The sequence below is a fragment of the Eufriesea mexicana genome, unplaced genomic scaffold (assembly GCF_001483705.2).
Source record: "Eufriesea mexicana isolate 0111107269 unplaced genomic scaffold, ASM148370v2 scaffold549, whole genome shotgun sequence".
NCBI classification, from domain to species: domain Eukaryota; kingdom Metazoa; phylum Arthropoda; class Insecta; order Hymenoptera; family Apidae; genus Eufriesea; species Eufriesea mexicana.
The window spans coordinates 543,094-559,219 of NW_016908719.1; the positions used below are offsets into that span (position 1 = coordinate 543,094).

Sequence of the window (16,126 nt, forward strand, 5' to 3'; positions counted from 1 at the left end):
CATTATATTAATGTATGTCTCATAAAGATTAAGAATATCATGTAATAAATTCTTATAATTTTTGAAAACGATAAATATGTGTTTCAAAATTCTAATACGGTTAATTGTCGACGTGTCAGTAGGATAATGATTTTCATAAATTTTTTCATAGACTATGATATGTCGTAAGGTATTATTTAATACTATTATTATCAAAAATTATACAATTGCAAATTTAACGTAATCCAACAATATTAATTTCATAACAATATTTTGAAAAATATAGTAAATATATAAATTACTTGGTAGAATTTTATATAAAATAAGATTATATAAGACAGTTTTGAATATTTATTAATTTTCATGTACAGAAATCTCTATTTAATATATCTTATCCATTATTACTGTGAAATAAATTGGCTACTACTTTAAGGAATCTACTTAAAATTTATGAACAATGTCATGGATAAGAAATAACATTTTAAGTTGGTTTCAACGTTTGGCTATAAGAATTTTAAAAACTGGGCATATTCCTAAGCATGTAGCATTTATAATGGATGGTAATAGACGTTATGCAAGTAAAACTAGAATAAAACATATAGAAGGACATACAAAAGGGTATGTACTAATAAAAAGAATATTTTAGTTTATAAATGTAATTATGTATTTTATATGTTTTATACTAAATTTATACTAAATTGTAATTTTTAAGGTTTGATAAATTTACTGAAACTTTACAATGGTGTGCATACCTTGGTATTGAAGAAGTGACTTTTTATGCATTTAGTATTGAAAATTTTAAAAGAAAACAAGAAGAAGTAAATGGTCTTTTAGATCTTGCAAAACAAAAATTTCAGAGATTATTAGAGGAGAAGTATATTGAATCTCATTTATGCATAAGAAGCATTTTAGATAATATTTATGAAAGTTATACCATGTAACAATTATTTTGATACAGGGATGATATACGAGAACATGGATTATGTGTCCGTATAATTGGTAATTTGTCACTGTTACCTCAAAATATGCAAAAATTAATAGCAGATACTATGGTTTTTACAAAAGAACATAATAAACGGTTTCTTAACATTGCATTTGCTTACACATGTAAGTATAAGTAAATAATGTAAAAAACATTACATAATAAAAAATCAAATATTGTTTATATTGTAGTCAATTTAGTCAAAATTATTTCATCAATAGTTAATAATCAAAATTATTATAATACTCTGTTAATATATGATATTTTAGCAAGAGATGAAATTACACATGCAATTAAAGAAGTAATTGAAGGTGTTCAAAATGGTAATATTCTTTCTGAAGATATTGATGAGAATCTAATTTTTAACTGTTTATATACTAATAATTCCCCAAACCCTGAATTATTAATTCGTACTTCTGGAGAAGTTAGACTTAGTGATTTTCTTATGTGGCAAGTAAGTTTAAAAATTAAGTATTCTGTATCCTTCCTTTTTAATATATTCTTGTTTAATAAATTTCAGATATCAAATACATGCATTTATTTTAGTAATACATTATGGCCAGAATTTAATCTATGGGAATTTCTCAATGCAATATTTTATTACCAAAGATGTTATTCTGACATACAAAAGATTACGAAAATGCAAAATATAAAACCAATAAAACAAAATAGCAGACAGTCAACATACATAGACAAATTGCATCATAAACAACAAATTGCACTTGAAAGAATACATTTATTAAATATTTAAATAATATGTATATTAAAAAAATGAGTTTAATTAAAATTAATTAGAAGCAAAGTTAGATTATATACCATTATACATCTAAATAATCATGATTCTTTTTTAAATATTTATATTTATGTATATACTTCAAAAATATTTTTGTACATTTCCTTTTTAAATATTATACTATTATTCAAATGTACAAGTATTGTACATCTATAGATTTTATTTCATTCTTATTAAAAAAAAATAACATACTTTGTACATAAAATTATACATCATTTCTTTTATATTGAATAAGTTTGTTTTAAAAGATAAATATAATGTATATAACGTTAGAAAGACGTAGAACAAAAATAGAAATGTTATGCATATACATAAATTCATTATTTTATTCTATTCTATGTGCTTACAAATTTGTATATATTTAGAATGTATTTATATGTAGGTGTGTGAGTGTTGTGTGTGCGTGCACGCGCATACGTGGATGTGTGTGTATTTATTTATAAAATTTGTAATTAAGATATTTTCCTGAAATATCCCCATATGTCATATTTGTTGTAGTATATTATATATTTGGCTTAACTTTAATACTTCTTTTACTCTTTTTAAATATACTATTTTCATACATTATATTTAATAATGTATCATTAATAAAATTCTTTTATACTTTAAAATATTTAAACATAAAACCTTCAGTTTGCTGAAAATATTATAAAGTACATATATACTAAATAAATATAATGTATCACATAAATATGACAAGGCATATTAATATTAGTGTAATTCTGGAATAGAAACATAAAGTTACATATTATTGCATTTTGATATCCATATACTCTGTAAACGCATTAAGTTTCATTATTATGCTTTAAAAGCATAAATATAAGTAATATACATGTACAATATATACAATAAGATATATATTTATAATTATATAATACATTCCTAAAAAAAATTAAAATATTTTTTACTCATTTCTTAAAATGTTTTATCAATGATCAAAAGGATAATAAAAGGTAATAAAATAAGAAATATTGGAAATGTAACTTACTTTTGTTTATATAATTGTCATTTGTTTAAAATTTAATTAAAATAAAATCATTGTATACAAATAACTCTTTGTTAGCTGCTATTTAGAATTATAGGGTGGATGACGTCTAGCAGATGGTTGTCTTTGTCTTGCTAAAAAGGATTGTCCTTGAGCTGAACTTATAGCTCCAAGACGCTGATCTAATACTTCTCTATGATAATTTAAACTTAAGCGATAGAATGCAGATATCATTAATTTTTCTTCCATTTCTTTAATTAATTTAGACTCTTTTAAAGAACGTTCCATATCTTCCATAATTTTACGTTGTTCTAATATTTGGTTCCTTAAAACAGCTACTTCATTAGGAAATGAATTTTGTTTAGGATTAAAGCTTTTTATAACACTTTTTGCTTTCTCAACATATTTTTTATAACGTTCCTCAAGTGATGCATTATAGTATTCTTGACGTGTTAATTTATCTTGAAGATCAAAAGCTTTTTGTTTTTGAGCTTGCAAGGCATTCTCTCGTTCTTCAACTTGTAAGTTTAAACATTCCTTTTCTGCTTGTACTCTCCTCAATTCATCTTGTAGCTGTGTTATCTTTTGTCCTAAATTGATATTATCAGTTTTATTGTCTCCACTTGATTGATTTCCCATTGCTTCTTCCAATCTATTTTCTAATTCAATTATTCTTTGATTAGCTTTGCGATTTTTACCTCTAAGTATATTTAGTTTTTCCTCTGACTCTTCTAATAATGCTTGAACTGTTGGTAATTTATCCTCATTTCCGTTCTGTTTAAGTTTCAACATTTTATTTTCATTCTGTAAGTATAATAACTTTTCCTTAATCTCAAGAGGAATCATTTCTGTACTTGAAACTGTCCTGTCCGTACTAGGTTTTGCTATATTTTCTGTTGCTTGCAATTGTGTACATTTCAATTCCTCATTTGTTTCTTTCAAAGCATCTCTCTCTACAATTAGTCTATCTCTTTCTCTTTGTAAAGTACTTAGTTTTGCCTCCATTTTCTTCCCTTCAAATTCAAGTTTATCACACTTATTAGTTTGTTCATCTAACTTATGATGTGCTTCAGCAAGTTGCCGTTTACAAACTTCTAAATGATCACGTAGCATTGTAGTTCGTTTTGATTGTTCTTCATAATCTATTTTAGACTGGAGATATTCTAAATTTTCAACTTCTAATATTTTAACTTGCCTTCTCAAATCACTCAAGTCTTCCATTTTTTTTTTGTATGAGTCTATCGTCTGTTCATATTTTGCTACTTTATCTGCAGTTTCTCTTAATGCATCTACTTCGTCTTTCAGATGATTAGCCTTATCTGCAGCTTTTTGCAAATCTTCTTGCTTAGATTGTAGTTCTAATACTTCTTTTTCTAATAATTCTACTTTTAATCTATAATCATCTCTGGATGTTTCTACTTTAAATAATTCATCTTTCAATGATTCCACTTGTTTTCTGAGACTAGAATATTTTGAAATAGTACCATGTTCTTCTGAATTTTCAAATTCATCCAATCTTTCTTGAAGCTTTTTATTTTCTATTACCAATGCTGCTTTTTCTTCTTGCAAAAGCGAAAGTTGTTCATCAAGTTCGTGACATTTTTGCACTAATTGTTCTTTCATATCAATAGTTACTTGAAGTTGTGCTAGTAACCTTTGTTGAGTACTGTCAGTTACATCCAAATATTCAAAATTAAGACTAGTACCTAAACTTAGCCTTGGTCCAGGCATATTACTTTCTAATTCCTGTATACTCTGCATAATTGCTTGCTGGACAGTTTCTTCCATTCCCATGATTCTTGTTATATACTGTTGCTTCTGATTGCAATTAACTGCACATCCAAGAATTAACTGTAATAAACGGCGTAGTTCATGATTATCGCAGTGTTCACCAATTTTATTTGCATCAGGTTTAATGTAACCTGGTAATTGTTGATTTAAACATTCTATATAATATTCCATTATAGCTTCAACTATTTTTTTAAGGTTACTAACTTTCAATCGCCAGTTAGAACTAACATCAGTTTTAATTTTTGCTCTCCAAGCAGCAGTAAACCATTCAGGTGCAATTTGAGCCAAGACATCTGCTAAAGCAACACCATCGCTTATGTCCTCTGCTGTTGAATGAGGAACTTGAAGTTCAAATGTATCTAACCATTTAATTAAGTTATTTAATTGCTGATCATCCATTGTTATTTTCAATTTCAAATGTATTGATTAAATCGTAAAAATATCTATATATATTCTGTCATATGTAACAATTCTATGATAGATATGATAGATAACAATTTTCTTACAAACCTTAACTTGAAAACTTATTATTTATCTTTTGAATAATCAGTGTAGAAAGTAAGGGAAGATCTACCATTTTTGTACCATCTATTGATATTGTCTACTAACTTAGTCATAAAAGAAATATTTTAAAAATTATACCAAAATGTTACTTTGACATTCCTTTAGGGAAAATAAAAGTAGAAGAAATGCTAGACTACCTTAAGTTACTTTCTCTTTTAGTTAGTTTTATTGTAAACTTACGGAAATTGTATTTTATCTTTAAGAAAATATATGTTGGTAACAGTTATTCACAATATATGTTTGTCAAATATTACCAATCGTGTAATGCAGAAAAATCTATTCGTTCAAATACTCATTGGTTACATGAATTAAAGTTTGAAATATCCATTGAAAAAACTACTGATGTCATAAGTGAATGAATATTTCTTATGTGCGTAAAAATGCATTCTATACGCCTATTTTTGTAAAAAATAAAATGTATAAGATTACTTTTTATTAAATTAGTTAAATTTGTTATAAATATGTTATAGAAGGTTTGTGAAAATTTTATATTTGACAAAATTTCTTGATAATTGCACATAATAAAAATAAATACTAAACTAAAAATGAAAATAAATAAATATTTACAATATATTAAAAAATAATATAATAAATACATTATTTATCTTTCTGTATAATTTAGTTTCATATAGCAAATATTAATACAATTATGGCAACTGAGATAAAAGATAATTTAACAATAATAGGTGAAAAAGGAAGTAGTAATCCACGTGCTATATTTTATAAAAAACCTATTAAGAAAGGTAATTACAACTTGGATGTGGATAACATTGATACCTTTCAAGAAATTAGACGTCTGAGGTTATTGCAATTTCAAAAAAGGTATGCTTCTTATACATCTTTATTATATTGCACAAGCTATACATAAAAATACTAATGTACATTATTAGATGTAGAGAGAATGCATTTAATGTTGGGAGAGGAATATTAGACGATGCATTTAATTCTGAAGAAGATGATTTTGAAGAAGTATTAGAAATTGAAGAGGCAAAGAAGAGAAGATATCACTACTCTAAACGATATAAATATGCATATCAGTTAATGATGTCTGAATGGATGTTAGAAGTACCTCAAGATTTTATATCAAAATGGATCATAGTCCCTTGCCCACAAGGAAAAAGAACTTTAGTAGTTGCATGTAAAGTATGTTAAAAAATGAAAGCAAAAGATTTTTCTCCTCGATTATATTTTTTTTTATTTTATAGGGTATAACTAATGTATATAACAAACGTGGTAATCGCCTTGGTAAATTTTATTCAGCACTTCCTGGTGGTAATCCATCAGAACATAGAGGAAGCTGTAGTATTATTGACTGTTTATGGATAAAACAACAAAAGATATATTATATCTTGGATGTACTTGCATGGTCTAATCAGTCTTTGGTAAATTGTGATGTAAGAATTTTTATTCTCAAATATAAAAGTATTAGTTACATTTTATGAACATTACAGTTGTAAATTTTGTAAAATTGTTTGTTTAGACTGAATTTAGGTTTTTCTGGTTAAAATCGAAATTACAAGAAATTGAGGAATTACATAAAAGAAATACATATAGAAATAATTTTCCTATGTTACCTTTGCCAAATATCAGTTGTGACACTGATATAAGTTTAGCATTAGCAAATCTTTCAAATTTGTATCCTTTAGATGGATTATTATTTTATCATAAGGATGGACAATATACTAACGGTCGTACTCCACTTGTAACATGGTTAAAACCTTTTATGTTACCTGAAGTACTTGGTGTTTCTGTACCCCCACCACTTAGTGAACAACCTGATGGATATATAGATTTTGTACATTATATTTTTAATAGCCGAGCTAAAAAAAAGAAGGAAGACTCAGAAAGTCAAGTAAGTTTGTCTACTTTTGAAACAAATATTAATCAAGTTATTAACTTGTTTTTACTTGTAGATGGATATTGCAGATGAGAATTCTTAAAATTTTATTTTATTTTATTTATAAGAACGAGCTCCTTAAGGAAGTGAACTATAACTGACATATTGAAAATGTTAATAATGCTATATTTTATGAATTTAATTTACACATTGTACAAATTGATTGGTTATAACATTTGAAATCTAAAAACAATATTTTATATAAACTGTGATATCTAAAAAAAATTGTACCAAATGCAAACAAAGTATCTATGTCATATGAAAACTGCACATTAGTAAAAATTATTATATAAATTATTATTATAGTTGATATTGCATTAATTTTAAATATGTTATAGAAATTAAGCCTCTAATGTGTGTAATATATCAAGAGCTTTTTCATTTAAATATAATAAAACACGATTCATGGTATCTGGATTCATTACTTTCATCTGAAAATAAAAGAAAAAAAAATATTAAGTAAAATATATGTGAATAAAAATATATGAGCGTATTTGTAAAAATTTTAATTATTATTTATTTACTCTGTTTCCCGTTATTGAAAATGTAGGAAGATTAATCTTGTACAATGTACACAATCCCAATTGTAAACCAGCAGTCTTTAACATTTGACTATATAAAAATTCGCGGAAGTTTTCTACATGTTCTAAATTAAAAGAAATTTCAACACTTGCTTCATCACTCTGATCTTTTACAATACTAAAAGAAAATTAAAATGATTATAAAAAATATACTTTATTATATTTATACATATCGTATAATGGTGTTTTGAATAATTATAAATTACATAAATATAAGTTTTTCACATAATTCTAATTCTTTACATAAACAATTTTTATACAATAATAATAAATATTTGTAGCATTTAAAAATTATGAACATACACTGTCAATATTTTTATTAAGTCCAAAATTTTAAACTTAATTGTAATAGTATCTGAATCTGGTAGTTCTGGTATTTTATATTCCATACAAATTACATCTGTACTCTTTGGATATTGCTCTTTATTTGTTGGAGTAATCACAATTGCAACAAGCCATATTAAATCATCCTCTTGGACAGATAATGAAATAATCATGCAATCAAATAGAAGACTTAATGTGTTATGGACAACTCCAATGGCACTTCGTGTGCCACGACATAACAAAAGAGGTAATGTCACAGAATTAAAAATTGTTACTATATTTTTAGTTGTTCTCCATGATAAAAATATACCTTTATAAATGCATTTTTTTGAACTTTCTTGAATATTACTGTTTTCAGCATAAACTTCAACCTGTAATTATTTTACTTGTTATATATGTAACAGTAATAAAAGAATAAAATCTTTTACATAGTTTAAATAAAAACTAAAAGATTTAAGTAACATTATTTCACACAACAATAATTTTTTATCAAAAATAATATATAATTCCTATTATACTTTCTATATGGAAGTTTCATAAGCTAATAATACATTTATTATTATTCTTAAAATTTTTTATTTATTGATATTACCTTTATTGGTGGAGGATCCAATGGACTAGGTCTTTGTGTTACATTTTCCATAACACAAAATTCTACATCATATACAACAGCTTCTTGACTTAATTTACTTGTAACTTCTTCTTTTAATCGTTTTGCATATTGTTTTAAATGTATTTCATCTTGATGGAAATTAAATAACATAGAAACTCCAAAAATAGTCCAAGTTTTATTTAATAATTCTATAAAGCATTAAATATATACAAATATTATGGATAAAAATTTTCCAAATAAATATTAAATTAAACATAGTCTCAAAATAGTATATAATTTGAATACAAATTTTAAAACAGTTCAAATGTACTTTTTATTTCTATATAAATACTATAACAATTACATTAGTATACCTTGAAATGTGTCAATATCTTTGATATTTTCATCAGGAGTAGAACTAGTACCTAAACTAAATCGTTGTCTTGTCCTTGTTCGAGGTGTACACATTGTATTAATTATATGACTAGCGTGTGGCAGTATACTTTCCATATTATTTTTCGTCATATACAAAAATAAAATAGTAAAATAAAATTTGAATTGAAAATTTTATACTATCACTTCACAATTGTTTAAAAGTTGTTTCAATTTTGGAGCAAAACGTATAGAAAACTTTATAATGCAGTGTTACTTACAATAGGAAAATTTTACCCTAAATATAACAGTTAAAGTAACTATATTAATAATTTGTACGAAATATTATTACTACATAATATTAAACAATTTTATGAAATTTCAATCACGAATTTCACGATAAAAATTTGGAACCGATTAAAACTTTTATATATATAAATTTAAAATATACTACCTAATTATGAAAGATTCTTCGGTGTTATGCCTATGTGATGAAACATACGTATGTGTGTGTTTTCGTTAATGTCAAGAAATTGAACATCAGTGTGTGTTTATGTCATCTCCCGCGCAAAAACGTTAAGAGTTTAATGATATTTATTATTTAATTTTTCCAACTGAAGATAATATTTTAACATCTGAATGTTTGTTATTAAAACGTTATGGGTACAATAGAGATCACATTTCCGTTTGGTGGGCAACCAGGAAAAATATTGAAATGGAGAGTTCGAATGGATACGATGGTTTCTGCGGGTAGAGTGTTGTTTTTGTATCAAAATATTACATCAGGGACAGAAGATGGTAAAGGTCCTGAGAAAAAATTTCGAGCTACACGATTCGGTCGTGTTACAAAGTTTTTAGCAAAAGAAGGAGATGTTGTTCAACCTGGGTACACATTCTTCTTAACCTTACATGTATAAGATTTCTTAATACTTAATATGTCTTACATACAAAATTGAATACATAATTTCCTGTTGAAATAATGTCAATTAAGGAAATCATTTTTTTTAATAAAATTATCTACATATACTTTTACCTTATGATTTATATAAGTGATTTATATCATAGGCAAGTAATAATGACATTAGAAGGATGTAAACATCCTACTGTTATGAAAGATTTATGTGCTGAATGTGGTGTAGATTTAAGAGTTGAAGGAATTGGTAAAGAAAATGAAAGTACAAAAATATCACAAGCTAGTGTACCAATGGTACATAGTGTACCAGAATTGAAAGTATGTCCAGAACTAGCTGAGAAGATTGGAAAAGAAGATGAGCAACGTCTTTTGAATGATCGTAAATTAGCATTACTGGTGGATCTTGATCAAACAATTGTTCATACAACAAATGATAATGTTCCTCCTCATATGAAGGTATATGTATTCATATAGTAATAATATATGATCATATATATAATAATAATAACAATAGTAATATTAGTGAGATTAATATCATTAAAATACTTTTTAAAGGATGTTTATCATTATCGACTTTATGGTCCAAATTCTCCATGGTATCATACTCGTTTAAGGCCTAATACCCGACATTTCCTTTTCGAAATGAGTCGTTTATATGAACTGCATATATGTACATTTGGAGCAAGAAACTATGCACATACTGTAGCAGCATTATTGGATAAAGATGGAACTTTATTTTCTCATAGAATACTTTCCAGGGATGAATGTTTCGATCCTGCCTCAAAAACAGCTAATCTTAAGTATGATTATATAAATTTTATTTTGGATATCTTAGATGGGTATTTAAGACATATAGGTACCTTATTAAGCTAATTGCTACAGGGCTTTATTTCCTTGTGGAGATGATCTAGTATGCATTATAGATGATAGAGAGGATGTATGGCAAGGATGTGGAAATTTAGTTCAAGTTAAACCTTATCATTTTTTTCGTCATACTGGTGACATACATGCACCTCCAGGATTAGAAAAGAATGATGTATCAGTTTTACCTGAATTACAAAATACAAATGAACTTTGTAGTGATGACAGTCCAAGTGAATCAGATAAAAATGGTGCATCTGAATTATCAAATGAAGGAAGTGTAATTGATAATAATTCTAAAAATGAGATTGGAGAAACAATTGAAAATAAGGAAAATGAATGTGAGTTTACAGAAAAAGATGATGACAGTACCAAAGATGATATCGAAAATAATGTTGATCTAGATCTTGATTTTGGTAATGAGAGTAAAGATAATAAAACAGAAGATGAAGCAAAGGAAAATTTAATAACAACTGAATCAGTACAAGATATTAAAAGTGTAGATAAAAATCCTGATGAAAATAATATTACAGATGAAGATGATGATGATTATTTATTATATCTAGAAGATATTCTCCGTAGAATTCATACTGAATTTTATGTTACCATAGAAAAAGATGGTGGACGGAAATCATTAAGGCATATTATTCCACGAGTGCGAGCTCAAGTATTAAAAGGAGTACATTTAACTTTTAGTGGATTAATACCTACTCATCAAAAACTTCATCAAAGTCGTGCTTTTAAAGTTGCTAGAGCATTTGGAGCAGAAGTAGCACAAGTAACATATTACCTTTTTCTTCTTAATGCTATTTATTATTTTCATTTTAATAAAACTTTATTTTAATGACTGGTAGGATTTGTCTGATAAAACTACTCATTTAGTTGCTATTAGACCTGGTACAGCAAAGGCTAATGCAGCAAAAAAGAATTCAAATATAAAAATTGTAAATCCAGATTGGCTTTGGACTTGTGCAGAACGTTGGGAACATGTTGACGAACGTTTATTTCCACTTACTGCAAAGGTATAGGTATCATATAAATGATAAAAAAAAAAAAAAAAAAAGAAAGAAACATAAGTAAATGATTAAATTCGTTTTAATTGTTTATTTTACGTGCAACACATGATTATGTACTTTCAGGGACGTGCTTCTAGAATACCACCACCACATTGTAGTAGTCCGGAACGTATAGAGGAACCAGAAAAAAATATAGAAGATAATTTTGCTGATAGTATTAATCCGTTAATGTCATTCACACCAGAAGAAATAGAAATTATGGATAAAGAAGTTGAAGAAGATATGGATGATCAAGAATTAGATGTACCTATCTTTACCACAGAGGATGTAGACGAAGAAGAATGTGATAAAAAAACTCGTCATAGGGATTCTGATTCCGATGACTCAATAAATTATGATCGTATGTATAGTTTATCCGAGGTGTCTCAATTTTAATTTTATATGATAAATATATTAATACAAAGATATTTACATTATATTAAATTTGAAAGAGATTATAAAATTTTATTGTAAAGAAGATACAGAAATTTTATATGTCAATATTTAATAACTTTGAAACTTTTTTTCTTTTATATGTAATGGTTGTAAGTATTTTTTAAATTATAAGAAATATATGAAAAGGGATCTGAACAAGTCAGAAATTCATTGCAAATAAATGTTATATATCATTTGCTTATTATTGGAATTTTCTAATAGGAAGTAATATAAATGAACCAACAAGAAAGAGAAAGAAGCTTTCTAATGAAAGTTTGAAGAACGACAGTTTAATAAATGAAAAAGACTACACTTTGAATGATGGTAATGATGATGATGATAATGATAATGATGATGACGAAGATGAAGATGACATCGACGATGATGGTGATAATAATGATGAATATGATGATAATGATGATGATGATGATGATGATGATGATAGGGATGACGACAATGACGACGATGACGACGACGACGACGATGATGATCCTGTAACACGTTTTAGAAGAGGAGAAAACTTACCCGATGATTTAGATTTAGGTGATAATTCACAAGATTCAGTTGAAGATTTAGAAATAATGGATAATGAAGATGAACGGGAATGGAATGAAATGGGAGCAGCACTCGAAAGAGAATTTCTTTCTGAATGATCAGTTAAAAAAATTTCTTGTTTCGTTTTTATGAATTAATTATCATATTTGTAAATTTTGAACCAATGTGTTTTAATAATTATTGATTTAAAATAATGAGTTTATAGAATTCTGATTTAAATAGTTTAATGCAATTTCATAAAAAAGTTTAAAATAATGTAAGTGTAACAAAGAAGAATTCAAGAAAATTGTTTCATATTTAATTATTAAATTTAAGATATATGCACAAAAATCGTATATAAAATTACTACACTTTTAATAAATTGTAACATTAATAATTGTTCTATCATTTTTAAACAAAATGTTAATTGTATATTAATATGTGTAAATACTAAATATATAAAATGTTTTATTCATATTTAAAAATTTTTGTGTAAAGGAATAACTATTAAATGAATTGAACACTTTTATTCCTGGATATTATATCTAAATTTAAAATACTGTTAATTTTTTCAGTAAATCATTATTTATTAATTTCTAAGTTTAACATTTATAAATTATGATGGGTTGATAGCATATGGATCAGAATGTTCTGGATCATCTGTATATTTCATATAAGTCTCTCTTTCTGTAAAATCTCGTTTGTTTGCCATACGTCCTCTTTTTGGTGCTTTGTCATAATTATATTTAGATTTTAACTCTCCAAAAAGTGAAGAATCTTCATCTATAGTATCCCTAATATAACATAAATATAAAAATGTAATTTTAAGTAAACTGTAGTATATCATGAATATTTTCAAAACAAAAAGGAATATATATACCTGTAATTTGATCCAACAACCTTTTTACCAGTGATAGGGTCTGTAATATCACCTAGTGGATAAATAACATCAATAACCTATAATGATTAAACATAAGTTGAAAACAAAAATTACATTAAAGTGTCGTGATAAACTAGTAAAACATAGATTCAATATTTTATGATATACATACTTTGTGAGTGATGACACGTGTTAATTTTTCTGGTAAATTTTGTATTAAAACTGTATCACCTGTTTTACAACGTTTTTCAGGATCAGAAGCATAAAAGAATTCGTATTTGTTAAAGTACTGAAATGTGATAAAGTAAATACATAACCTCAAATAAGAATTTATGAAAATATTTCAAGTTTACGTACCATTAAAAGGTGTTGATCGAATTGTAATTGACGTACTCGTATTTTAGCAGCATTTTGTTTAGTAGAAGGTACACATACCCCTAACAAATAAGTGAGTGCTTTTTTTGTTACTGCAATGTTTGCCATCACTATTAATGCTTTTGGTGTTTCTTACTGCATAACATATGTATCTATGTATATATGTATGTATAATAGATTTAATTACAACATTAAAAAGAAAATTTGTAGTGCAATTTATTCCATAATTAATACTATTGTTGTTAATTATTCTTGTTAATTATATATAAATAAATTTATATTTATATTTTTTATTTGCCATTTTTTAAAATTATTTAATACTTTGTAATTTCATAATGTAAATAAAAGTATGTTTTTGCAATAATATAATATTTTTTATTTTTTTAATATTTCTTTGTACTATTATGATTCTGTAAAATCGTATTAATCATTATAAAAAATAATATTTGTTAATATTATGATTGTGCAAGTTTTCATTGGAAAGGAAGTATATCTGATATTTGTACATTTTGTGTATGAGACAGATTCACTATCATCAACGTTAGCATCCAAGAATACTCCAGGGAAGCATGGGCTTTAATAATAATTAATCTCTAACTACTAACAGCGCAACTCTAGTTTTCGATAATGGGGCTTACTCAATTACGTACTTCCTTAATTAATAACATCGTAAATACTGAATATAGTTCGAACGTTGAGAAGAATTAATAAGAAGGTAAACGTATAGCATTTCATTTCATCACATTATTTATTTGTATACATTTAAACGTATAATTCTACTGGTAAGGTTAGGATTTCATGATAACTTGGATCTGTGTGTCAAGATTGTGGCAAGGAAAATTACACAGGGAAGGATAAAAGTTGGTGACAGAAGAAACGTTGCTGAGTCGATAGGAGTGAACGTCCTTTGTACAAACATTTGCAATCAGATCATTGCTAGAGGCTGTAGACAATTGGTTAGAAGACGTATCAGTAGATATCGCGGCAAAATTCATGGGAGATGGACAAGCAAAAGACAAGTACGGTGGAAAGAGATTGTGGAGAGAGAAAGGGCCTTGAATCAAAGACCGGATATTTCGAAATGTATTACTTTTATTCTGTACTTGTTCCTTCTATGTGTATTACGCGTGTATGTCTATGTATATGCCTCTGGCATCTGCGAGTCGTGTTGTTATTGCGGGATGTAAAGAAGCAGGGGAATTCACGGGTGATCGCTCTGTGAATCGACGACGACCGAGCCGTCAGTCAACCAGGAAATTCCATTGTCGGCGAAAAAATCGGGACAACCATGAATCGGTGTAGTTGCTGCTTTTATTACAATGTATTTTGTATCTACGTGTCTGTTTTTTCTCGTGTCAACAATTTGTCGTTTGTAGAACCATGAAAAAGTATTTGATCGATTTAAGCGCATAAAAATATTGCTCGAAATTAGTAAAACATATGACATAGTTGTTATAAAAGTATTCATAGCATTCACAGCATTCAATTAAAAAATTGACGAGCGATTTATCGATGACGAATATTTATAATGAAATTAACAATGCCATCGGTTCACGATTACGTTTAACGGCACTGTATATAATCATGATACAAGTTTTGATTCATCCTCCTGCTTCCATTAATTCTCGTTTTTCCGATATATACGTATCTATATTTACATATAAATATGATCGCATACCTCTTTCGATTCCATCAGTCGCAACATTGCCTGTTACGTGTACGAACAAACTGCATAGCTTAAACTCTGTTCTGTTATGACCGATTATTTATATAGATAGTTCACGTTAAGTGCATACGTATAAGAGAAAGTTCAAATGAATTGCTTATTTCTGTTTCTTTTTTTGATTGTTGAAAAAAGTAAGACAATAGTATATATCAAAAAACAGATTTGCTTTTAAGTGTAAAATATTCGTACGAAGGAAATGTAAATGAACTCTGTAACATTAATTTCTATACTTGAAATACTTGAAGACACAGCTGTGCCGAATGGTAAAAGTTCGCCTCTTATTTGTGTCTTCAATCTTATTATTGTTGATAGTCGCATTTGTATCAAGACGTAAATATGTACAGTAATATTATAAAAAAATATGAAAAGAAAGATTATTCGAATTTCGAATGTAAGATCAAAAAATTCTTCGACTTTTACTTTCGATGTAACTACTGTTACTCTCGACCGGGTCGTAATGATTTTGAACGGTTCTCTTCCGGGAAGA

The 16,126-nt window shown here is 26.8% G+C and overlaps 6 protein-coding genes across 6 annotated transcripts; 3 read left to right on the top strand and 3 right to left on the bottom strand.

The window, feature by feature from the left end:
• The first annotated feature begins 408 nt into the window (after positions 1 to 408).
• On the top strand, positions 409 to 1,712 carry Dhdds (Dehydrodolichyl diphosphate synthase subunit). Its single transcript, XM_017897574.1, has 5 exons — positions 409 to 597; positions 692 to 853; positions 938 to 1,086; positions 1,231 to 1,415; positions 1,482 to 1,712. The coding sequence occupies exons 1-5, from the start codon at positions 437 to 439 to the stop codon at positions 1,710 to 1,712; spliced, it is 888 nt and encodes a 295-aa protein (XP_017753063.1). The 5' UTR covers positions 409 to 436.
• Positions 1,713 to 2,820: 1,108 nt separating this feature from the next.
• On the bottom strand, positions 2,821 to 4,929 carry hook (hook microtubule tethering protein). Its single transcript, XM_017897571.1, has one exon. The coding sequence runs from the start codon at positions 4,927 to 4,929 to the stop codon at positions 2,821 to 2,823; it is 2,109 nt and encodes a 702-aa protein (XP_017753060.1).
• Positions 4,930 to 5,737: 808 nt separating this feature from the next.
• Snup (snurportin-1) lies at positions 5,738 to 7,086 on the top strand. The gene is made up of 5 exons (XM_017897575.1): positions 5,738 to 5,916; positions 5,985 to 6,237; positions 6,300 to 6,488; positions 6,575 to 6,946; positions 7,008 to 7,086. Exons 1-5 carry the CDS (start codon positions 5,744 to 5,746, stop codon positions 7,032 to 7,034), a joined length of 1,014 nt encoding a protein of 337 aa, XP_017753064.1. The 5' UTR covers positions 5,738 to 5,743; the 3' UTR covers positions 7,035 to 7,086.
• A 246-nt stretch (positions 7,087 to 7,332) lies between these two features.
• Positions 7,333 to 9,013, bottom strand: LOC108545780 (uncharacterized). Its single transcript, XM_017897562.1, has 5 exons — positions 8,863 to 9,013; positions 8,489 to 8,697; positions 7,876 to 8,267; positions 7,516 to 7,690; positions 7,333 to 7,422 (listed from the first exon to the last, which is right to left on the bottom strand). Exons 1-5 carry the CDS (start codon positions 9,011 to 9,013, stop codon positions 7,333 to 7,335), a joined length of 1,017 nt encoding a protein of 338 aa, XP_017753051.1.
• A 365-nt stretch (positions 9,014 to 9,378) lies between these two features.
• On the top strand, positions 9,379 to 12,777 carry Fcp1 (RNA polymerase II subunit A C-terminal domain phosphatase Fcp1). Its single transcript, XM_017897570.1, has 7 exons — positions 9,379 to 9,746; positions 9,926 to 10,229; positions 10,329 to 10,573; positions 10,656 to 11,412; positions 11,489 to 11,656; positions 11,774 to 12,050; positions 12,347 to 12,777. The coding sequence occupies exons 1-7, from the start codon at positions 9,520 to 9,522 to the stop codon at positions 12,775 to 12,777; spliced, it is 2,409 nt and encodes an 802-aa protein (XP_017753059.1). The 5' UTR covers positions 9,379 to 9,519.
• Positions 12,778 to 13,274: 497 nt separating this feature from the next.
• mRpS17 (mitochondrial ribosomal protein S17) lies at positions 13,275 to 14,043 on the bottom strand. The gene is made up of 4 exons (XM_017897573.1): positions 13,896 to 14,043; positions 13,711 to 13,827; positions 13,539 to 13,615; positions 13,275 to 13,452 (listed from the first exon to the last, which is right to left on the bottom strand). The coding sequence occupies exons 1-4, from the start codon at positions 14,019 to 14,021 to the stop codon at positions 13,275 to 13,277; spliced, it is 498 nt and encodes a 165-aa protein (XP_017753062.1). The 5' UTR covers positions 14,022 to 14,043.
• Between the last annotated feature and the right edge of the window lie 2,083 nt (positions 14,044 to 16,126).

Bases quoted from the DNA above. Each gene is read 5' to 3' on its own strand.
- Dhdds (XM_017897574.1), top strand. From the start codon at position 437: ATGTCATGGATAAGAAATAACATTTTAAGTTGGTTTCAACGTTTGGCT. The intron at 1,087-1,230 runs GTAAGTATAAGT...ATGATATTTTAG, and splicing joins CATTGCATTTGCTTACACAT to CAAGAGATGAAATTACACAT. The intron at 1,416-1,481 runs GTAAGTTTAAAA...AATAAATTTCAG, and splicing joins GTGATTTTCTTATGTGGCAA to ATATCAAATACATGCATTTA.
- hook (XM_017897571.1), bottom strand. From the start codon at position 4,929: ATGGATGATCAGCAATTAAATAACTTAATTAAATGGTTAGATACATTT.
- Snup (XM_017897575.1), top strand. From the start codon at position 5,744: ATGGCAACTGAGATAAAAGATAATTTAACAATAATAGGTGAAAAAGGA. The intron at 5,917-5,984 runs GTATGCTTCTTA...GTACATTATTAG, and splicing joins TTATTGCAATTTCAAAAAAG to ATGTAGAGAGAATGCATTTA. The intron at 6,947-7,007 runs GTAAGTTTGTCT...TTTTACTTGTAG, and splicing joins AGGAAGACTCAGAAAGTCAA to ATGGATATTGCAGATGAGAA.
- LOC108545780 (XM_017897562.1), bottom strand. From the start codon at position 9,013: ATGACGAAAAATAATATGGAAAGTATACTGCCACACGCTAGTCATATA. The intron at 7,691-7,875 runs GTATGTTCATAA...ATTTTCTTTTAG, and splicing joins TTAATAAAAATATTGACAGT to TATTGTAAAAGATCAGAGTG. The intron at 7,423-7,515 runs GTAAATAAATAA...TTTTATTTTCAG, and splicing joins TTTCAATAACGGGAAACAGA to ATGAAAGTAATGAATCCAGA.
- Fcp1 (XM_017897570.1), top strand. From the start codon at position 9,520: ATGGGTACAATAGAGATCACATTTCCGTTTGGTGGGCAACCAGGAAAA. The intron at 9,747-9,925 runs GTACACATTCTT...TTTATATCATAG, and splicing joins GGAGATGTTGTTCAACCTGG to GCAAGTAATAATGACATTAG. The intron at 10,574-10,655 runs GTATGATTATAT...TAATTGCTACAG, and splicing joins TCAAAAACAGCTAATCTTAA to GGCTTTATTTCCTTGTGGAG.
- mRpS17 (XM_017897573.1), bottom strand. From the start codon at position 14,021: ATGGCAAACATTGCAGTAACAAAAAAAGCACTCACTTATTTGTTAGGG. The intron at 13,828-13,895 runs GTACGTAAACTT...ATCACATTTCAG, and splicing joins TCGATCAACACCTTTTAATG to TACTTTAACAAATACGAATT. The intron at 13,453-13,538 runs GTATATATATTC...ATGTTATATTAG, and splicing joins GTTGTTGGATCAAATTACAG to GGATACTATAGATGAAGATT.